The following is a 19,071-nucleotide window of genomic DNA, read 5'->3' on the forward strand; positions in this document are numbered from 1 at the left end:
CACCGGGAGCCCCAGACTCTGCTCCTACTGAGTGAGTCTCTAGATGACTCCTGCAGCTGCCCCTGCCCCCAGGAAAGGTGGGGAGAAGCAGGGACCATCGGCTGCTCTAGGCGCTCCCTGGGAGGCTGGACTAGCCGCTGCCCCCGCCTGGGGCTTTAGGTGTGATCTGGCAGGGCACGCAGCACTGAGCCCCCCCAGACAGCCTGTCGGACAGGAGAGGCTAAATCTGCCTCCACCCCCATGGAGAGGCACTAAGGGGCCGATTTGCTTTAATTCAGGTACTTCTTGGATTCTTTAGCTTCATAACCTTAAATTAAACTTCAAATTTGTGACTGCAAGATCAGCTGTTTAAAAATATGAGAAATGACCACCTCCTCCTTTAAATCAAACACATCTCCTTTTAATATTATCCCTCTGCTTCGCCACACAACCAGGGGAATTGTTCTTTCCTGCACCACGGGGAAGAAATGAGGGTCAGGGCTCCTTCAATGTAAACTGTATTTTGCAAGTTCAAGAAGGAAGAATAATAACAATATGATAGGATCACTGAATTTAAAATGCAGTAACTTGCAGACTTCACTTTTTCCAGCATTGGTTGGAAGGAATATTTATTATTATTATTATTACCATTTTTTTTACAGGAATTGTGGCTTGTTGTTCTGTCCTTTCACTGTTGCTTCCCCCATGAGCAGATTAGCCGCTGTGGCTGAGCACTGGCCTCTCTTCACAGTCTGCTGTTCTGTCCTGTCCTTTCCCTCATTCTCATCGTGATCAAGAAGGCTAATTATTTGCATATCACTAGATTTAACTTAATATGACATTTTTAAAAGTTATATTTCCCTTGAAAGTTATATTCCCTCTTCTGAACAACTAAATAGTAGGTGTTTCTTCTTATCAACCCCACTGGGCTTCTTTTGGGTTCTGGTCATAGACTTCCAGCTGCCACTTCCTTTTTCCTCTTGGGATCTGCAAATGTGTAGACCAATGATCGATACATATTGATCAGGTAGACCCAGATGGAGGACCAAGGCAGGAGGGGGATGGGAAGATGATAAGGCCTCCATCACCATGTCTATGAAAACGCTCCTTCCAGTAGTCTATGAGTAGTCTATGAAGACATGACACGGAAGCTTGCTGCAGCTTTTGTGCTTGGCAAGTGGTTTCTTCAAATGTTTCTGAAGTGCAATTCTTCTCTCTCTACTATGTTACCATCCCAGACCCTGAAGACAATTGAAAATTAAACCACGTTCTGGCATTCATTTCGAAAGCAAAGTCTCCTGGGATGTCAGAGTGGTGCTTTCGTGGCAAGGCACAATGTGAGCCACGCAATTCCTACCTCAGATTCTCCGGTTGCAACCAGCTTACAGAATCCCAGTGCAACAGAACTGAGCTTTGTGGGAGGGCAAACTCATTTCCCACAGCACCGTCCTCGATAATGGTGCTAATCACAGTTAGGTGATGATTCTTCCTCCTTCCAACCTCTCTTAGATTTAGAGTGTCTATGTTTCCACGCAAACATAAACCTTTTGGCAGTTTGAACTGATGTGCACTCGACAAAATTCAATTTCCCACTGGTCCATTAAAAAAGGCGGGGGGAAGGTTTTATAGTGTGCTTTGAAAATGGGCTGTCTAGGCCATCCGAAACAGCCCATGAAGATGCTTGTTGTAGATGATAATGCATTTGCTGGTTGGGAAATGTGCTTTGAATGTTCCCCCCAGCTAGCTCTGAGCTCAGTAATTGTTTCATAGAAAGTTCAGAAGGAAATAGAGAGATGTTTAGTCTCAAACTTTTGCTGTTTTTTTCCATAGATTAGCTGACACTGTGTTGCCTCCTAACCACCAGCATATGAGCATTTTAGCTGATCACTGTTAGGTTCTTTCTTTCTCTTTAGCTGTTCCCTGACTGTAACGTCTTGAACCTGCTGGCCTGCGGGCCAGGTCAGTGAACCACGTCTGAGTCTTGGTTTGCTCACGCAGGGGTGGCACTCGGGTGAATCCCAGAGTTCTTCTGTCTCTGCCACTCTGCGCTTTGCTCTTCTGCTCCTGGTCCACCTGCAGAGAATTGTTTCCTCTCTTTGGGTCCCAGTGTCTTCACTGTGGGGTGGTACCGTCTTTCGGCTCTTTTCTCATTCTGACACTTTATGATTCTGTGGTTGTCTCTTTCCTGGGACAGTATAGGATGTTTGACTTTTGATTTTATTTGCTGTACATGTCAAAAAAATATTGCCTGTGAGTCCAGAGGAGAAATAAGATTTTTCTTGGTGGAGGCAGTGGAGGGGAAAGAAGTTACAGTGGACAACATCTGAATAGGATTGTCACTGGCTGTGAACACATGATAACAAATGGTTATGTTTTTGAAATAATTATTTTAACCAATTGGGTGAAAATGGGAAAATTCAGTCTTTTATCTGGAAAAACTGCATTTCCAGCTAGCTGACTGCCAAACATGGAAACAGGGCTTATTTCCTGGACATTCCCGTAATGTGTATTCAGCTTTGCAAGGAGGCGGCTGGGCCAGGGCCTGGCCCCTGGGTGAGTGCGAGTGAGATAGCCATGCTCCACTCATCATGGAAACACAAGAAAAGTGGGTGCCTTCCTTTGGCAGCAGTTGGCACCCCTGAAATTAAATTGTGACTGCAATTTTGCAACCAGAAGATATTTCAGTTTTCTTCTGAAACTTTGTAACCATCTTTTGGGCCTAGGCAATGCCACCCGGTGCTCAGCACTGTTGACGACGTGCCTGAGGTTGCCTAGGTACACTCTCTCCAGCCCATGGCAGTTGAATATTGAGTTACAGCTGCTTCTTTAAAAATCATCACTTTTTCTATAAATTGAAGCTCCTGGCACCTCAAACTACGGCACGTGCGGAGGAGTCGAACTGTGATTTTGAAATCATAAGCCAGATTAGTCTGTGGGAGAATAGGACAGAGACTTGGAAGACATGATAAGCTACCTGTAGATAAAACGTTCAGTCTTATTCCGCTCACACACCTCAAAGCTTGAACAAAACTATAAAATCTTGCCAATTACGTATCAGAGCTGGAAACAGCCTATTAGTTCACCCCGGCCATCCACAGATGGTGAAATAGAACTCCCTGTCGTATATTTCCTTCGTTCAGCTTAAAATGACTTTAGAAAAGGTCAGATGTTACCGCCCCTGGGAGATGCTTCCCTTCTCTACTAGACTGATGTTAGATTTTTTTTTTTATTCTAACACTCTCTCTAAATTGGTTTCCCCATCAGTTTCTTGACATCAGCCTCTGTTAATGCTCCCTTGAGCTACTGCCACCAAAAATGGATATTTTATCACTGCTTAAATTTCTGCTCCAGACAGAAATGTTTCGACTACCTCTGTGGGTAATTAGAATGCTTCAAGGGGTGATGTTTCAATGTTGGTCTTTTGAAAAATTATTTTTTTTAACTATTTTGAATCCAAATAATTTTCAATCATGTCACCTGACAGAGGAAATTTCTTTCTGTCTTTGGAATTCTTGAAAGAAATAAAAATGCTCCACTTTATCTTTGGTCTGTAAGAACTTTTGGGATGGGGAGGCTTTGATGGCACCCATAGAGGGCAGGGACCTTGCTCTCTTGCCACAGTGTCGCATGAAACAGGTCTTGGTTAAACGGTCCTTTAAGCAGCCCACATCTGGATTCTGCGCAGGTATCCATCCACCTGCACCTGTAGGACAGAAGTCTGGAGCTTCACGACCTGGGAAAGCACTTATTTCCGTTTCTTTTTGGGAGCAGTTGTCAGAACGTTATTATTTGCTGCTTAAAACTAAAACGCAAACTCTATTCTTAACTAATCTCTTTGAGTCCGGGGTACTCTATGTAGTTCAGCTACTAGTCCAGAATACCACATAATTTTATTCCTTCTTGGGCATTTAATTTTATTCTCCTTTTATAAATGTGTGAACCCATCTTCCTGGGAGGAAGGCCCAAAGCTTAAGATGACCCATCTCTAAATAGCTGTTTCCAACAAATCAGCAAATGCCTGGCCATGAGCGCTTAAGATAGTGCCATTTAACAAAGCCAATAGAAGTGGTATGTCTTCCCTCCAACATCCCAAGGGAATGGATGCAGAGGACTGTGGCTGCAGGTCAGGAAACGGGAGTGTGTGAAGTTTAATTGCCACCACCTGGCAGTTCCTGGGGCTCAGCACACATCTTTGTTGATCCATAAATCCACATTGACAAACACAGGCACACACGTCTGGGCAGCATCCATCCCTAACCCTAGGACACTGTGACACGGAATGCTCGGTCATGTTGGAATGATCGCAGGGTGTTCTGAAACATGGGAAGCCGGAGATGCGTATGATGATGTCTGTTTCTGCTCCTCTGTTTTCTGTCCACACACAAGAGTGTGGAGAGAGAAACGGTGCACGATGCATGGCTGAGTGGAGAGTCAAGGTTGGTGGGAGTCCTGGGTTGGAGATTTTGAGCAGTAACGGGCATTCGTCAGCTTGGCTGCAGCTACTCCAAGATAGACTTGGCCCTGGCTTTGGCCCACAGACCCCCTTTCAAGGTGCCAATCAGAGGTTTGTACCCAACGCCAAATTGCATACACAACAGACTCATTTACCAAACAGTCTTGTGCGTTTAGGAAAGCTCGTAATCCCTGTAAATACACAAAGGACAACACCTGTCGGCCGGGATTAGACGCCCAGGGCCCAAGAGCCGGAGTGGGAAGGTGTCCTGTGACAGCGTGGTCCGGCGGCTTGGGTGACAGCCAGGGCCAAGAAGGGCACAGCAACACGTGCCAGGGAGGCAGCCAGACACCCACACACTGCCGGAGAAAGGCATTTTAAATCAGGCAGTGCCACAGAGAACAAAGGCAAGGGAAAAAGGCCCAAAGTCCCAACTTTTGAAAACAGCGTTGTCCCCTTTCTGGCGTGCATGTGATGATGTTTCTAGCCACGCCACGGTTTCCTTTCCACGCTGTTCACAAAGCTCTGGGGATCTCATCAGCCTTCCCTGCACCGAGTCCTGGAACGCGGTCCATTTGCTCTGCTTCTACCTTTCCTCCTCAAAGTCAAATTCCCCTGAGAGTTACGGGGCGAGGAGAATCAGAAGAAACTCCATGGGTTCAAGTCAGGTTTTTATATTAATTAGGCTAATTGATGTTCCTTTGAGTTAAAAATTGCCCTGTAATTATGATTGAATTGGACTTTTCTTTGTATTTGAAACTGGGGACTTTATGAAATTCTCTGCAGGGTCGAAATTTTTAGAGTTTAATCTTTTCAAACTGGTATGGGAATGTTAGAAACTAGGGGCAAAAGTGAATCCTGGAAGGTAGTGAACACCCCCAAAAGGGCAATTCGATGCCTGGTGAAAGCAGGTAATGCAAAAGAAAGGAGAAAACTCCAGTGATTGCAAAGCTACGAAAGGAAGGAATAAATAGGCCTAATGCAAAATGAAGGGAGTAGGGTAAAGCCTGATTAGAGAAAATCCCTTCCCAGGAGCTGTGTCCACTCACATTTATTCCTGCATTGCCAGGCACTTGAAAAGCTATGCACTGTTATCAGCTGGAAGGGGAAGGGCATGGAGCTGGAAGCAGATGCCCCATAAGGAGAAAAAGAACATGGGGCAGGGAAGCCTGACAGTGACAATTGGCAAAGGTTACTGAATTTAAAGGATATATTTCTGTAAAAAAAATCTGGCCAGGCACGTTGGCTCACATCAGTAATCCTAGCACTCTGGGAGGCCAAGCCTGGAGGATTTCTTGAGGTCAGGAGTTAGAGACCAGCCTGAGCAAGAGGAAGGTCCTGTCTCTACCAAAAATAGAAAAAATTAGCTGGGCGTGGTGGTGCCTGTAGTCCCAGCTGCTCGGGAGACTGAGGCAGGGGGATCGCTTGAGCCCAGGAGTTTGAGGTTGCAGTGAGCTACGATGATGCCACTGCACTCTAGCCCAGGGTGACAGAGTGAGACCCTGTCTCAAAAAACAAACAAACAAAAAAACCACAAAACAAATAAACAAAAAATCTGAGGTTTTTAAAGTATATTAAATGCTGTGAAGAAATGACTATTTTTATCAGGAATTGGACGGATGAGTGTAGCTGAAGAGAAAGCAGGTAGTTCAGGGAAAAAAAAATGAACCCATACAAGGCACAGTGATGTGCCTCTGAATTTTTATTATTGGCTTGAAATGAAATGTTTCCAGGTGAATTATACACTGATTGTAACATATATGTAAGTAGATGGAGCTCATTTACAAGAAGCTGAACCCCCCAGATAAGAAGAGCTTAAACAATAGAGAAGTTTACTTCTCTTTCATATAAAAGGAATCTGGAGGTAGATAATTGAGGATAGTCAGGGTGGTTTCAGGGAGCACCAAGCAACTGTATTACTGTTTTGCCATCCTTGGCATAAGACCTCCACCTTATGGCCCAAGGTGGCTGCTTGAGCACCAGCCATTTCACCTATGTTTCAGCAGCATAAAGCAGATAGGAACAAAGGGTGTCTTTCCACTTCATTTTAAGATTTCTTTTTTTCCACACACATCATATTGAACAGAACCTAGTTATGTGGCCCCATGGAACAGCAAAGAGGCTGGAAACTTTTTTTTTGGGTAACCATGTGCTTAGCCTCAAGTCAGTGGTTTTATAACTAAGCAAAAAGGGGTAAACTAAGGCAATGAGTAGACTCAGCCACAACACATTTCTGCTTGTGGAGTTTCTTAGAAATGTACGTAGCTGGTTAGCTTGCATGGAGGGCTTTTCTGAAATGTTGGATGATTCATTTGTTCTCTCCCCCGTCAGCCTAAAGCAGGCTTTCGTTGTCAGAGAATGAGGGAGGGCAAACGGTGGCTTTTCTGTGGTTTGCAGTCAGGGCAGGCAGCTGCTGACTCCGGGGAAGGAATTTCAGTTCTTTCCATGTGTTCAGAGTGGAAGGAAATACCTGGTGTGCTCTTCTCACCCCCAGAGGTGTTCTCATTCACCCGCTTTCCTTCCACTTATTCTCCAGTAAGTGCTGAAGTACCATCTGTGCCAAGGACATGAAAGTTTCAGTCTGATCCCTAAAAGCACAGAATCACCCCTTTTCTTTGTATAACATTCCTCTCCTCCCCCAGCCCTGATGTAAACTGGGCATGACCATAGGAGGTGGTGGGGCAGACACCGGACTCTGCTCTTGCTATATGCGGCAGAAGGGGCTTTATTATAGGGCATCGGCGCCTTGAAGAAGTTCTGGGAGGCAGAGAACATGGCCTGATGACACCAGGCCAGGAGCAGTGCTTATGGAAGATACCTGAACACATGACGGACCCTTCTAGCAGAAGCCCCGACTGCTCCTAACGCCGCCTGGCACATGGCACTGGGTGCCGGGCAGTGGGATGTCACCACGGCCGCCCCAGGGAAACGCAGTGCCTTGGGGCTTGCCAGTTGGGATCTTCCTGTGTTTGACGCCCCCGGTGCTCACTGCTGCCTTCGCAGATGCTGCCGGTGCACCTGCCTGGCCAGACCCACCGCGGGCAGCAGACTTTCACGCCCAGGACACGTGGGAACCCGCTTCCTCCGGGTTCTCAGCCTCAGTGGTAGATGGAGGAGCAGGAAGGGGAGGGCAGTGGGCAAGCCCTGCCGCCTGCCGCCAGCCCGGGCAGAGAGCCCTGCATCGGGGACGGCCCTTCACACCTTACAACGCGGGCCGTGCAGTGTGCATGCTCTCCTTGTCCCGCTAAAAGATCTCTAGAGAAAAGCAAGCCCAGGAAAAGACTTGAACCTCAGGAAGGCAAACCTGACAAAGGCAAGAGTCAAGCTGTCCCCAGTCAAGCTGTTTCTCATCGTACCCCGCTGTCTTTATTTTTTTCTTAAAAATGTATATATTTTGACTAGTGTTATGGGCTGGGTTGTGTATCCCCCCAAAATCCACATGTTGAAGCCCTAACATTCATTGTACAGAATGTGACCCTATTTGGAGATAGGGCCTTTGCAGAGGCAATTATTAATAAATTGAAATTAGGTCATTAGAGCGGCCCTAATCCAACATAACTGGTGTCCTTATAAGAAGAGGAGATTAGGACACCAACACCCATGGAGGGACGACCATGTGAGGACACAGGAGAATGTGCCATCTGCAAGCTACGGAGAGAGGCCTCGGAGGAACCAGCCCTGCCCACACCTCGACCTCAACTCCCAGCCTCCAGATCTGCGAGAGGCTGTGTTTCTGCTTTCAAAGCTGCCCAGTGCGTGGTATGTTTACAGCAGCCTGAGCAGACTAGTGCAGCTGGGAATGAATTTTGCCTTTCCAGTAGAAAAGTTATTATTTTTTCCGTGATATTTATGTCTTCTTTTTTTATTCCCTTCCTCGGCTTTCTGAACTTGGAGGAAGACGTGATCTCATTAGTGCTTATTCTTTGTGATCGATTCCCATGGATTTGTGCTCATTTGATTACCTAGTGCTGCAGCGGGGCAGTCATTTTATAGAAGCCAGGATGTGTCTAGGTGAGAGCCAGAGAAACAGAATAATTGGAAATAGATGACCTGGAGGAGCACCGAGTAAACCGTCCCTTTCTGCTGACCAAATTAGGCTCTGCACTAACCAGAACCCGATTGGAACAGGTGAAGATTGTGGGTTTCAGAGCACCTCTATTTTAGGACAAAAGAGAATTGCTCTCTCTTGGAAAAAGCTGTAAGTACCAAAGAAGGTACTAACGTGTAAGATGGAGAGTCAGAAGAAACGGGAATTGTGTTTTTATTTGATTTGGAGAACACAGTAGATGTGGAAAGTCCCCTTGCCTGGCCCTGCTAATGCCTGACCTGGCCCATTAATCTCTGCCTCTTAGCCAAGACCTGGAAAATTGCAATTCTCCGCACCAGCGGCCCCCGCTCAATAATACAGAGCCCGCGGGCAGGAGCGGGGGGGGGGGCTCGCTGGGGTCCCGCGCTCCCCACGTGGAGGGACCCCAGCTCGGGATCTGGGTGGGAGGACGCTGGGGCACTCTGCAGGCCTTGTTCCCAGCTTTTTAAAGAATGTATTCTATTTGTTTCTTTGTTGGCATTTCATAAAATGTGATGCTGTCTGCCAGCATTATTATGTACTAGGTGTATAAATTTATTTTTATTATTTTGTCTCTGGAGGAATTGCCCTTTTCCCCAACACTAGATGCTTTATTTGAGGCGTGAGGGATAAAAATTCCAATCCTGACTTGCTTTTCTCACCCGCCTCTTTGGCTTCCCGGGACCAAGGGCGAGGGCTTGGGTCCCTCTGCAGGGGCCCACGCTGGCCCTCCTGGGCCTGTGGGTGGCCCTGGTGTGGGGGAGGGACCCCGGCTAAGAGGGCCCAGGCGTGCAGGGCTCGTGTCAATTAGCTTAATTATATCAAGGCCAACACAACTGACAGATGTTAATTCTTTCAAAGTTAATATTACACTGTGAAAGAAGGTAGGACATTCTAAGGACCTTGGCGTTAAAATGCCCCATTTGCAAGGCACACTTAAGTTAAATGACTGTTATTTCTTTACAGCGTGCTAAAATGTAGGTCCTTTTATAGCACGCTGTGTGCTTCGACTCCTAATGAAGGAAAACTCCCACTCAGGACAATTATATCCCAATTTACTGCTTATGCACAAATTTCTGATCACAGGATCAGGCCTTAGGAGGTGATTTGTTTCTATGAAATAAATCTTAAAATATGGAAAGCTATTCATATGTAAATGAAAGCTTTTACCTATTTGTGTGTGTTTGTGGTGGGTGTGGTATGTGTGTATGGCGTGTGGTGTATGTGTGTGTGTGTGTGTGTGTGTGTGGTGTGTTGGAATGGGCATATATGTGTCTGTGATGTGTGTGTGGTGTAATGTGTATGAGTGTGTGTACTGTGGTGTGTGTGGTTTGTGTGTGTGTGCTGTGGTGTTTGTGTGAGTGTGAGTGTGTGGGGTGTGCGTGTGATATGTATTTGTGTGTGTGTGGTGTGTATTTGTGTGGTATGTATTTGTGTGTGTGGTATGTGTGTGTATTTGTGTGTGGTGTGCATTTGTGTGATGTGTGTGTGTGGGGTTTGGTATGATGTATGTTTGTGTATGTGGTGTGATATGTAGGTGTGGTGTGTGTGTGTGTGTAGTGTGGGGTGTATGAATGTATGTGCTATGAGGTGTGTGTGTGCTGTGTTGTATGGGGGTGTGTGTGTCTATGATGTATGTGTGTGTGTGTGGTATGTTGGAATGGGCATATATGTGTCCATGATGTGTGTGTGTGGTGTAATGTGTATGAGTGTGTGTACTGTGGTATGTGCAGTTTGTGTGTGTGTGGCATGGTGTTTGTGTGAGTGAGTGTGTGAGGTGTGTATGTGATATGTATTTGTGTGTGTGTTGTGTGTCTGTGTGTGTGATATGATGTGTGTGTAGTATTTGTGTGTGCTGTGCATTTGTGTGGTGTGTGCGTGGGGTTAGTATGATGTGTGTGTTTGTGTATGTGGTGTGATATGTATGTGTGGTGTGGTGTGTGGGGCGTGTGGGGGGTGTATGAATGTATGTGGTGTGGGGTGTGCGTGTGGTATGCTGTATGGGGGTGTATGTGTCTATGATGTGTGTGTGTATGTGTGGTGTGCGTGTGGTATGATGTATGTGGTGTGATGTGTGTGTGGTGTGTGTGATGTTTGTGTAGTGTGGTGTGTGGGGCGTGTGGGGGGTGTATGAATATATGTGGTGTGTGTGGTGCGTGTGATGTGGTATGTGTAGTATGTGGTGTGTGTGTGGTGTGTTGTGTGTGTGTTAAAACTAAAAGCTACTGTGCTCATGAATTATCGCCAGCACCTCTAGGCAATGGCCTAACATTGTCATCAACTTGGAAACAAACGTATTTAGGAGTTTCCTTTCCCAAGCGTAGGGGTTAATATGATGAATTTTTGAGTTAGGCTTCCTTGCAGACTTTTTATCCTATCTGGGCTGTTGCAGGATCCATGAATAGCTCTGTCATGCCCTGGATGACTTCTCGTGTCTGTTAATTTCTGAGGAATTTATGTTAATTATTCGAAGTCTGCCACTTAGATTGTGAACGCACAGCTGAGGAATAATTTTTCAGAAAGTGCGTTTTCTCACCTCCCGAGGAGCCCTTGCCTCCTCCCTCCTTCCTCGGAGCCAGGTTCTAGTCTCCCCTTGGGAATGTGCTGCCTCCCTGCTGTCTCCATTGCAGGGGCCCCGCCTGACCACCCGGACTCAGGCACACTGTCTTTGCTTTTGGAATCTCTGGAACTCCGTTGCGTATTTGTGCGTTTCCCTTTCTGCTTCTGCGAGCAGAGCCTTTCGCGTGTGCCGTGCTCTCCCGGCCCCCAGAGCAATCCAGCCCACTTGCCGAGTGAACGGATTTGGTGTGAGTTCTCCCTGATGCCTGGTGAACGAGCAGATTTTGCAGGCTGGTTGACTGTATTACATGTTTAGACTTGGGCCATTTAAGAGATGTTTTTCCCCAGAGCCACATTAGCTGGTCCATACAGAAGCCTGTCAACATGGCCTCCACCTAAGGAGCAGGAAGTAGTGCAACCTGCAGCATGAACACAAGATTTGGGCAAGACCTGTATCTTGTCAGCCAGTATTCACAAAGTGACCTTGAGTGAGGTCCTTGTAAAATAGACAATGAATGTTTCCCGCCGTTCTCATAACCGGATGCAGAAGTGAAGCAAGGCAGAGAATACAATGCAATTTTAAAGCCTGCAAATCCCAGAAGTTAGGGTAAGTGCTGTTACAGGCTGAATTGTGCCCTCCCCTGCCAAATTGATACATGAAAGTCCTGCCCTCCAGTACGCAGAATGTGACTGTCTTTGGAGACAGCATCTTTAAAGAGGTGATTAATGTTAAAAGAGGCCATCAGGGCGGGTCCTCATCCAGTAGGACTAGTGTCCTAATAAAGGGGAAATCTGGACACAGAGAGACACGAGGGCCGTGTGTCTCCCCACGTGAGGATGCAGCGAGGCGGCCGTCTGCAAGCCTAGCAGAAGCTTCAGGAGGAACCAGCCCTGCCAACACCTTGATCTCTAACTTCCAGCCTCCAGAACTGTGGAAACATAAAATTTCTGTTGTTTAAGCCACCTGGTCTGGGGTGTTTTGTTATGGCAGCAGGAGCAAACGAATACTGGTACTCAGTAAGTATTTGCTGAGGGACTGCAAGGCTGGTTTGAGAAGCTTCACTCCAATACTGGACTCTGTGTTTATCAGAATAGATGAATGCAAGGGGAATTTTAGTATTAATGTATCAAACCATTTTTCTACCCTTTGGATTTTCATGACAATATCAGAGACTGGTAATATTCATTTGGGATTGTCTTCAACTGGTAGCATTTATTACTTTTATATTTATGATTCTCTACCTGACATTTGCCCACCAAATGATCTGTAAAAGAAAATTCACTTAAGTATACAAGGGAGGATCTATTTAATGCTCAATGAAGAGTGGTTCTTATTACAATTCCATCTTTAAGACGGGCCATCTGAACGTTTCTCTTATGACATAATAAATCACATAACAGCAGAGGCCACTTTCTGTCCCAGTTTCTGTAAGGAAAAGGCCGTATTTCAGGGAAGTGGCATAAGAAATAGCTAGACTAATGCAAAGCACAAACCTGAAGTGTACTGTGCAGCTTCCTAGGGGAGGTCATGGCAGAACTGAGTCAGGAGACATCCAAGCCTCAGGAAGCATCATTTCTTCGTTCTGCTGGGGCCGTTGGCAGAGCTCTGTGTCAGGCCCTGCGGGTCTATGAAGTTTCTGCTCAGGGGAGAAGCCGCATTGCTTGGAGCCATTTTGTAGCTGTGCTCTTTGGAAGGAGGGGTGGAGGGAGAGGGAGAGAGAGCACACAATATCATAGGGAGATAGACAATAAACAGGAAGATAGGTAGATGGGGGGATAATAGATAGATAACGTAGCAGTTCATGTCAACGTCCCAGCCTGGTAGACTTTGAGGCGAGGTCTTCCAGGTGCTGGAGCTGGCAGAGTAGGGTGACGTCCAAAGGGCTTTTGGGGGATCCCAGCACACCCAGGTGCACAGGACACTGCGGTTATGGGGACTGTCCTGGCCAAGCAGTCGGGTTTCCCTTCATCCTCCAGTGGCACTGGAATCGCCATCTTCGTACATCAAACCAGCTTGCTGGCATGAATGTCCTCTTGACTGTCCTTGTGGTCGGCGGGGGAATTTCAGAATGTCTATGCAGAGGGGAAAATGGTCGTGTTCCAGAACCCCGACAGACACAAGTACTAACTGCATAGTCCTGGACGGTTTGCCAAGGGTTTTGGTGAAATATTTTTGTTAAAAAGAAAAGGCTCAGATAAGTTCAATTTAGCAAAGAACGATTTGAGAATTGGGCAGCCCTCAGAACCAGAACCGGTCCTAAGAACCCCGGCCTGTGACGCGGGCAGGGGCTGGGTATAGACAGAGAACGGCAGTGAGGTACAGAGACAGCCTGACAGGGTGCGGCCGGTGCTTCGCCCTGTTTGCTCAGGTGGCCGCCCCCGGCTGACAGAGGTGGCTGCTGTAACTGACGGAGACCCAGCTACTTGTCACTGGGATGTTCCTGTGCAGGACTCCTAAATTTCACTTCCGGTTAGTTTTCGTACTAAGTTCGGTTGCAGCTTGTTCAGTAAGAACTCGAGCATGGAGTCATCCTCAGGCCACATTCAGTTTAGTTTAGTACACTGCTTGCTCAGACTGACCAAAGCCACCATCAGGACCGGGTGGCCAATGTGTTCTTTCAATTCAGGCAGCAGAATCCTACATAAAAATGTCAGGGAGAGGCCACCCAGCCCAGATATAAACCTTCAGACATCTTTACGAAGGAACAAACGGAAATATAAGAGAAATGGTTGTACTGTAGTCTGGAAATGACAATGACACAGGTTTTATCGGTTTCACTAGTTTAGATGTACCGCTCTCTCCGGGTAGCGGAGCTGTGCAAAGGTCCCTGGCATGGTCGTGCCCTCCTAGCTATGGGGACGGCGAGACTCTTCTGCATTATTCAAGCTTTTATTGCTGAGCTGGGGTCGTCGCTGCGACCAGCCGGCAAAAGCAGCTGCCCATGCTGACCGTGCAGCCAGCCGTAATGGAAAGTGCCCCATCCTCCCGGAATTAGGGCCCAGTGATCCGTGAATCTCAGCACGGAGCAGGCGCAGGGACCCCGAGGCCGAGGAACCACGTTACCACACCTGCCCCTCTGCAGCTCTGGCCACGTCCTGCCCGGTACAGTCTGGCCTGCAGTTTAACCTACTAAGGCACTGATCTTCACGTCATGCTGGGAGGATTTTACATTTCCAGTTTGTAGATAAGGAAACTGAACACCAGAGAAGCAGAGAACCGTTCCCAAGTCGCAGAGCAGTTGGGGGCAATCCCCAGGTGTGGCTGTCACCTGGACGCTGCACCCCGGCTTCTGCAGGTCGCCTCGTTTGGTGCGGGGAGGGTCTCAGATCTCAGTGTCAGGAGGAGTCTGCTGAGGGTGGGACGTGGGGCCTGCGTTTGTCTACTCCCTGGCCAGGGTTGGTGGCAGGTGCTGTGCGAGGCGTTGCCAGGGCTCCCTGGCGTGACAGCCCGTGTCAGTGGGATTGCGCTGCAGCCTGAGCCCACCCAGGGCTTCTCTGCTGGGTCCCCACAGGCTCCCATAGGGTCACGGCCCTGGGCTCGGTGGGGTGGGGGCACATCTGTGCCTCCCTGAGTGTCTGCGGACGCCTGCGCCTGTGTCACTCCTCTCTCCCCGAGCCCCGACCACTTCCTGAGCCTCTGCCCCGTCACATAACGCCTCCGTGTCACGTCATCCATCTTCTTCATGGTGTCATCTGTGGGCTGTGCCCCTCTGGCTGTCCCCACAGTGGCTTTGCCACAACACCCCTGTCACTCTCCACAGAGGCCTGTTTTTAGACTCTCTGTGACAACGGTGGGGAAGTGAGGGCGAGGAAACACCCCACAAAGTGGAATTCAGGGGTCACTGCAGAGGGTGACATATTTGTCTAGTCCTCCAGGTGAGAGTAGGTGCTCAACTGCTGCCTGCCATGTTAGTAAATGGATTTAATTGAACACCTACTATGCGCTGGGCCCTGTGCCAGCTGCTGGAATGGGCAAAGTCCCTGCCCTCGCGGAGCTCACACTCTAGTGGGGGACAGTGAGGACAAACCAGGGAAGGACAGAGGGAAGGAAAGTGTGTGATTGCTCCGTGAAGAACCCAGTGCAGGCTGAAGGTGGGTGTGCACCACAGGGGACATGTTCAGCGACTCTGCCCTCCTAGAACCCTCCAGACTCCCCTGCAGGCAAGGCCCAGGGTTCCCTCTGGGAGTCAGCAGCAGAAAAGGCCCCCTGGCACTGCCGGTGGCCCGTACCTCTTCCCTGGAGCGATGGGGCCACCTGGACCCTGGGCCCTTGTCACTGTCCCTAGGGTCATTCACGGTGAACCTTCTAGGCTCTGAGGCTCTGAAGAGTGGCTCTAGGGGCGAGTGCCCGACTGCAGTCCCTCCCCAGACTCTCCTCCCACATCCCTGCACACCTGCTGAGTCTGAGTGTTCAGCGCTGGCCTTCCCTGGCTCCCAGGGCCGCATCGAGCCATCTCCACACCTTTAGATCATTTTCACTGAGCCCTGTGCTATGCAGTCTGCTTAGCTGTCCCTCCTGCTCTGCCTCTCGCGTCCCTGCTGGCTCGGTGGGAGGAGCCCTTTGTCAGTCCTGAAACAGCGGCAGACCTGAGTTCTAGAAGTAAACAGAAAGTAGCCATTCCTTAAATATCAGTGGTTTCTTTCTTAAACACTGTAATATTTTTCAAACTAGAGAGGAATCCATAAATCACTTTTGGTGAGATTAGTTTAACAGATGATTATTATATTAAGATATAATTGATTTTTATGACCCGTCCTCACTCTCATTATATATTCCCTGAATATACATAATTTTCTGTGCCTTCATTTATCATTTCTCAAAAAAAAATATTGCTGTTTTCTTCCATTATTGCAAAAGGGAAAAGATGAATCAGGCCTTTCAGAAACTTCAGGCTGCAGCAGCATTTTCAATGTAAAAGAGAAACCTCCCATCCTAGTTCGAATCGGAGTGAATTTTTCCCCTTTGCAATCGCTATACAGTCCATGCAAAGATTCCTCCGGGGGTAAAAGGATTTGGGGCCGCAAACCACCTTATGAAAAAAGACAATTTCTAGTGCTTTAGGTGCTACCTAACTGCAGGTGTTGTTGGCACTAACCGGTCTATTGCTATTAGCACGAGCAGTGGGGACATTCGCACTTCAGGTCTGCACTACACTTGTCCCCCAGGTCCAGGCTCATGTGTGATAATACTAATTAGACATTTGTAAAGCATCCACTTGAGCCACAGGAAACTCCTACCCCTCCCAATTCTCTTATGTCTTAGTACCCCCTGAAGAAAGAGCTCCTGCAAGGAGACCAGAGCATGGATGGCTACCAAGAACAGGAGGAAATAGCTCCACTTGTCCCTATATCATCTGGGCTGTCACGGATTGAAAAGGATGCCCCCAAGTATTACCCGAACATCGGTGCCCTCAAAATCTCTGCTTGTGTAAACACTGGCAGCAAATCTCAGATGGAAGAAAACAGTTCTTTGATTTAGGTCACAGTCCCATCAGCTCAACAAGGTTTGAGAAGGCACAGCCAGTGTCCCCTCCTCCTAGGTGACCGTGTGATTGGAGGGCTCGGGTGGAACCTGCTTAGTCTCTGGGAAAAGTGAGAGGAGCTTGCTTAAGGATCTGCAAAGGACATGTCACACAATGAGGTGCATCTGCAATAAGTGCTGATTCTCACCTGTCTATGTAACCACCACTCCATCTATTTATGTACCTATCTATCATCGACCTATCAATCATCTAAGGCAGGTCAGAGGGAGGGAGGGAGAGAGGGAGTGGTGACTGAGCAAGCAGAGAGAACAGCTGCCTTACTGCAAGTAACCCCGGCTTCTTCCACTCCCACCGTTAGAGCTTGTGCCCAAGCGTTACCGTGCAAAGTCACTGGGAGAGGAAGTGGATGGACCACATCTAGATTGAATGATGAACCCAGGCTGCCTGGTGACAGTCAGGAAGAGCCCACTCCCTGCTCCCTGGCTAGGGCTTGTTCTTCTGCCTCCAAAGGCCCCTGATTCTCCTGTCTCCCAGCTGGATGAACCCTTGGCATGGCCGGCCTCCTGTGAGCCAGGTGCAAGCCCAGGGTGGCAGCAAGGTTCTTGGCCTGGGTCCCAGGAGAGGTGGCTCCTGTCCCCAGTTCTGGCTTGAGCTAACTCCAGGGGCTTATTTGTCACTTCACCTGCAGACAGGGAGTTGGATCTCAACTCTGGCTGCACCTGAGAACCTTTGTATAAGGCGTAGCTGTCTGGGCGCCACCCCCCCCCGAGGAATGCCGATTTCTCTAACTCGATCTTGCTGTCAGGAACACCCTTCCCACTGGGGCTGTGCACGGAGGGGCCCTGAGTCTGGGGTGGGGCCCCAGTGCCTGTATTTAAAAAGGAAAGAAAAGGAAAAAGGATGCCTTTGATTTTTCTGATGTTCGGTCTTCACCGGACTGGAGGATTTTAAAAGCTTTTCCCCTTCTACGATCGGAGCATTTTATTCACGTATTTGTTTTTCCTACTTGGCTGCACACTGGCCAGTGCTCAGTAAGGTACACAGCACAAAGGGACACCCAGCTCCAGCCGTTACTTCTCTCTGGCTGACATCCCGTCTTCAACGATCATTCCAGTGTGAACTAGTTGAATCCTTCAGCCGTAACAAACAAATCGCTAAGCCTACCCCGTAGGAACAAAATGTAAGACTTGTGAAAGTTCAGTCTGACTGTGAAGGTCAGGCGGCGTCTTCGGTCTTGGCGATGATAGAAACTGAAGACCTGATTACCGTAAGCAAATCTCACGGATGATAGAAGGACACAGAAACCCAGCGCATTAGTTTGTTAGCTCTGAGCCGTTGTGAATATCAGCTACCGTAGGGTCAATACTTGCAGCACATTTAAATTTTACATACATGAGACAGCAGGAGAAAGTAACAGCACAGTTAAGATTTTGACAACTATACGTAGACTGTGGCCATTTGGAACAGAAAATCATGCGCAGAAAATATATGAAGTGTTGAGACTGTGTCCTTAAGTTTCGTGGTCCCTCCCCGGTGTGGCGTTCAGGCAGCGGAAGGCCGTGGCTTCTGAGCTCTGTCCAAACGCTCCACTGGGTTTCACTCTGCAGCGGAGCAGAGCTCTTGTCCTGGGTGGCAGCCAAGCCCTGGGCGGGGGTGGCCCTGAGCACCGCCCGGCTTCCCTTTCCCAGTGCTCTGTCTGCTCTCCGATTTTCAGCTCGGTGACTGCCTTGTGTTTGTGTGTTTCTTGCTACAGATGGGCAGAAGAAAGTTCAAGAGGAATTTGACATCGACATGGATGCGCCAGAGACAGAACGTGCGGCGGTGGCCATTCAGTCTCAGTTCAGAAAATTCCAGAAGAAAAAGGCAGGGTCTCAGTCCTAGCGGGGGAGCCCCTTCCTAGTCCTCCGAAGACACCAAACTCAACCATCATCTGTCAAGAAATTAAGAGAACAACACCCTAGAGAGAAGTCATCCGCACACGATACACACTCGCACAGCAAACCTACAATGCATGTACAGAAACCTGTGATATTTATGCCCTGGTAGGAAGGTGTAGACGATGAAGTTGTGAGTAGCTTAATCTCTGTGTTTCTCTCCATTACCATTCCCCCTGCAACTATTTTCCTTGACGTTGTAATAAAACGGAGTTACGATGAGTGATTCAAGTGTCTGCCTTTGCCTCTTTCTTTCTATTATTCTGGGAAGTCATAGTGTTAGTGGGGACTGCAAACCAGAAGTCTATTTTCTCCGTAAGAGTTAGAGATGTGATACGGAGCCTTCTGTTAGGGGCTTTTGTGCTGAGAGAGAGAGAGATCCATTCTCAGCCGTGCCGGTCTCATTTGGGGAGTACTCAGTGCCGACTGCTGACGGCAGTACACTTTCTTCTTATCATGGGAGCAGAACCCTGTATCCTGGGGAGCCGAAGAGTCAGAAGTTTTCCTGGGGAATTATGACTGATGCAGGGGAACGAATGGGGGAGGGCCAGGTTTGAAGCGTCCCCAGATTTGCTCAGCAGGACCGTTTCCCATCTC

The 19,071-nt window shown here is 48.3% G+C and overlaps 1 protein-coding gene across 1 annotated transcript in view; it reads left to right on the forward strand.

The window, feature by feature from the left end:
- PCP4 (Purkinje cell protein 4) overlaps positions 1-18,700 on the forward strand; it is a 56,289-nt gene extending 37,589 nt beyond the window's left edge. The window contains exon 3 of the mRNA XM_045558318.1: positions 18,294-18,700. Coding sequence (XP_045414274.1) covers positions 18,294-18,421 — 128 coding nt within the window. The 3' untranslated portion in view covers positions 18,422-18,700. The remainder of the gene's footprint in view (positions 1-18,293) is intronic.
- The last annotated feature ends 371 nt before the right edge of the window (positions 18,701-19,071 follow it).

The sequence above is a fragment of the Lemur catta genome, chromosome 1 (assembly GCF_020740605.2).
Source record: "Lemur catta isolate mLemCat1 chromosome 1, mLemCat1.pri, whole genome shotgun sequence".
In the NCBI taxonomy this organism is placed as follows: domain Eukaryota; kingdom Metazoa; phylum Chordata; class Mammalia; order Primates; family Lemuridae; genus Lemur; species Lemur catta.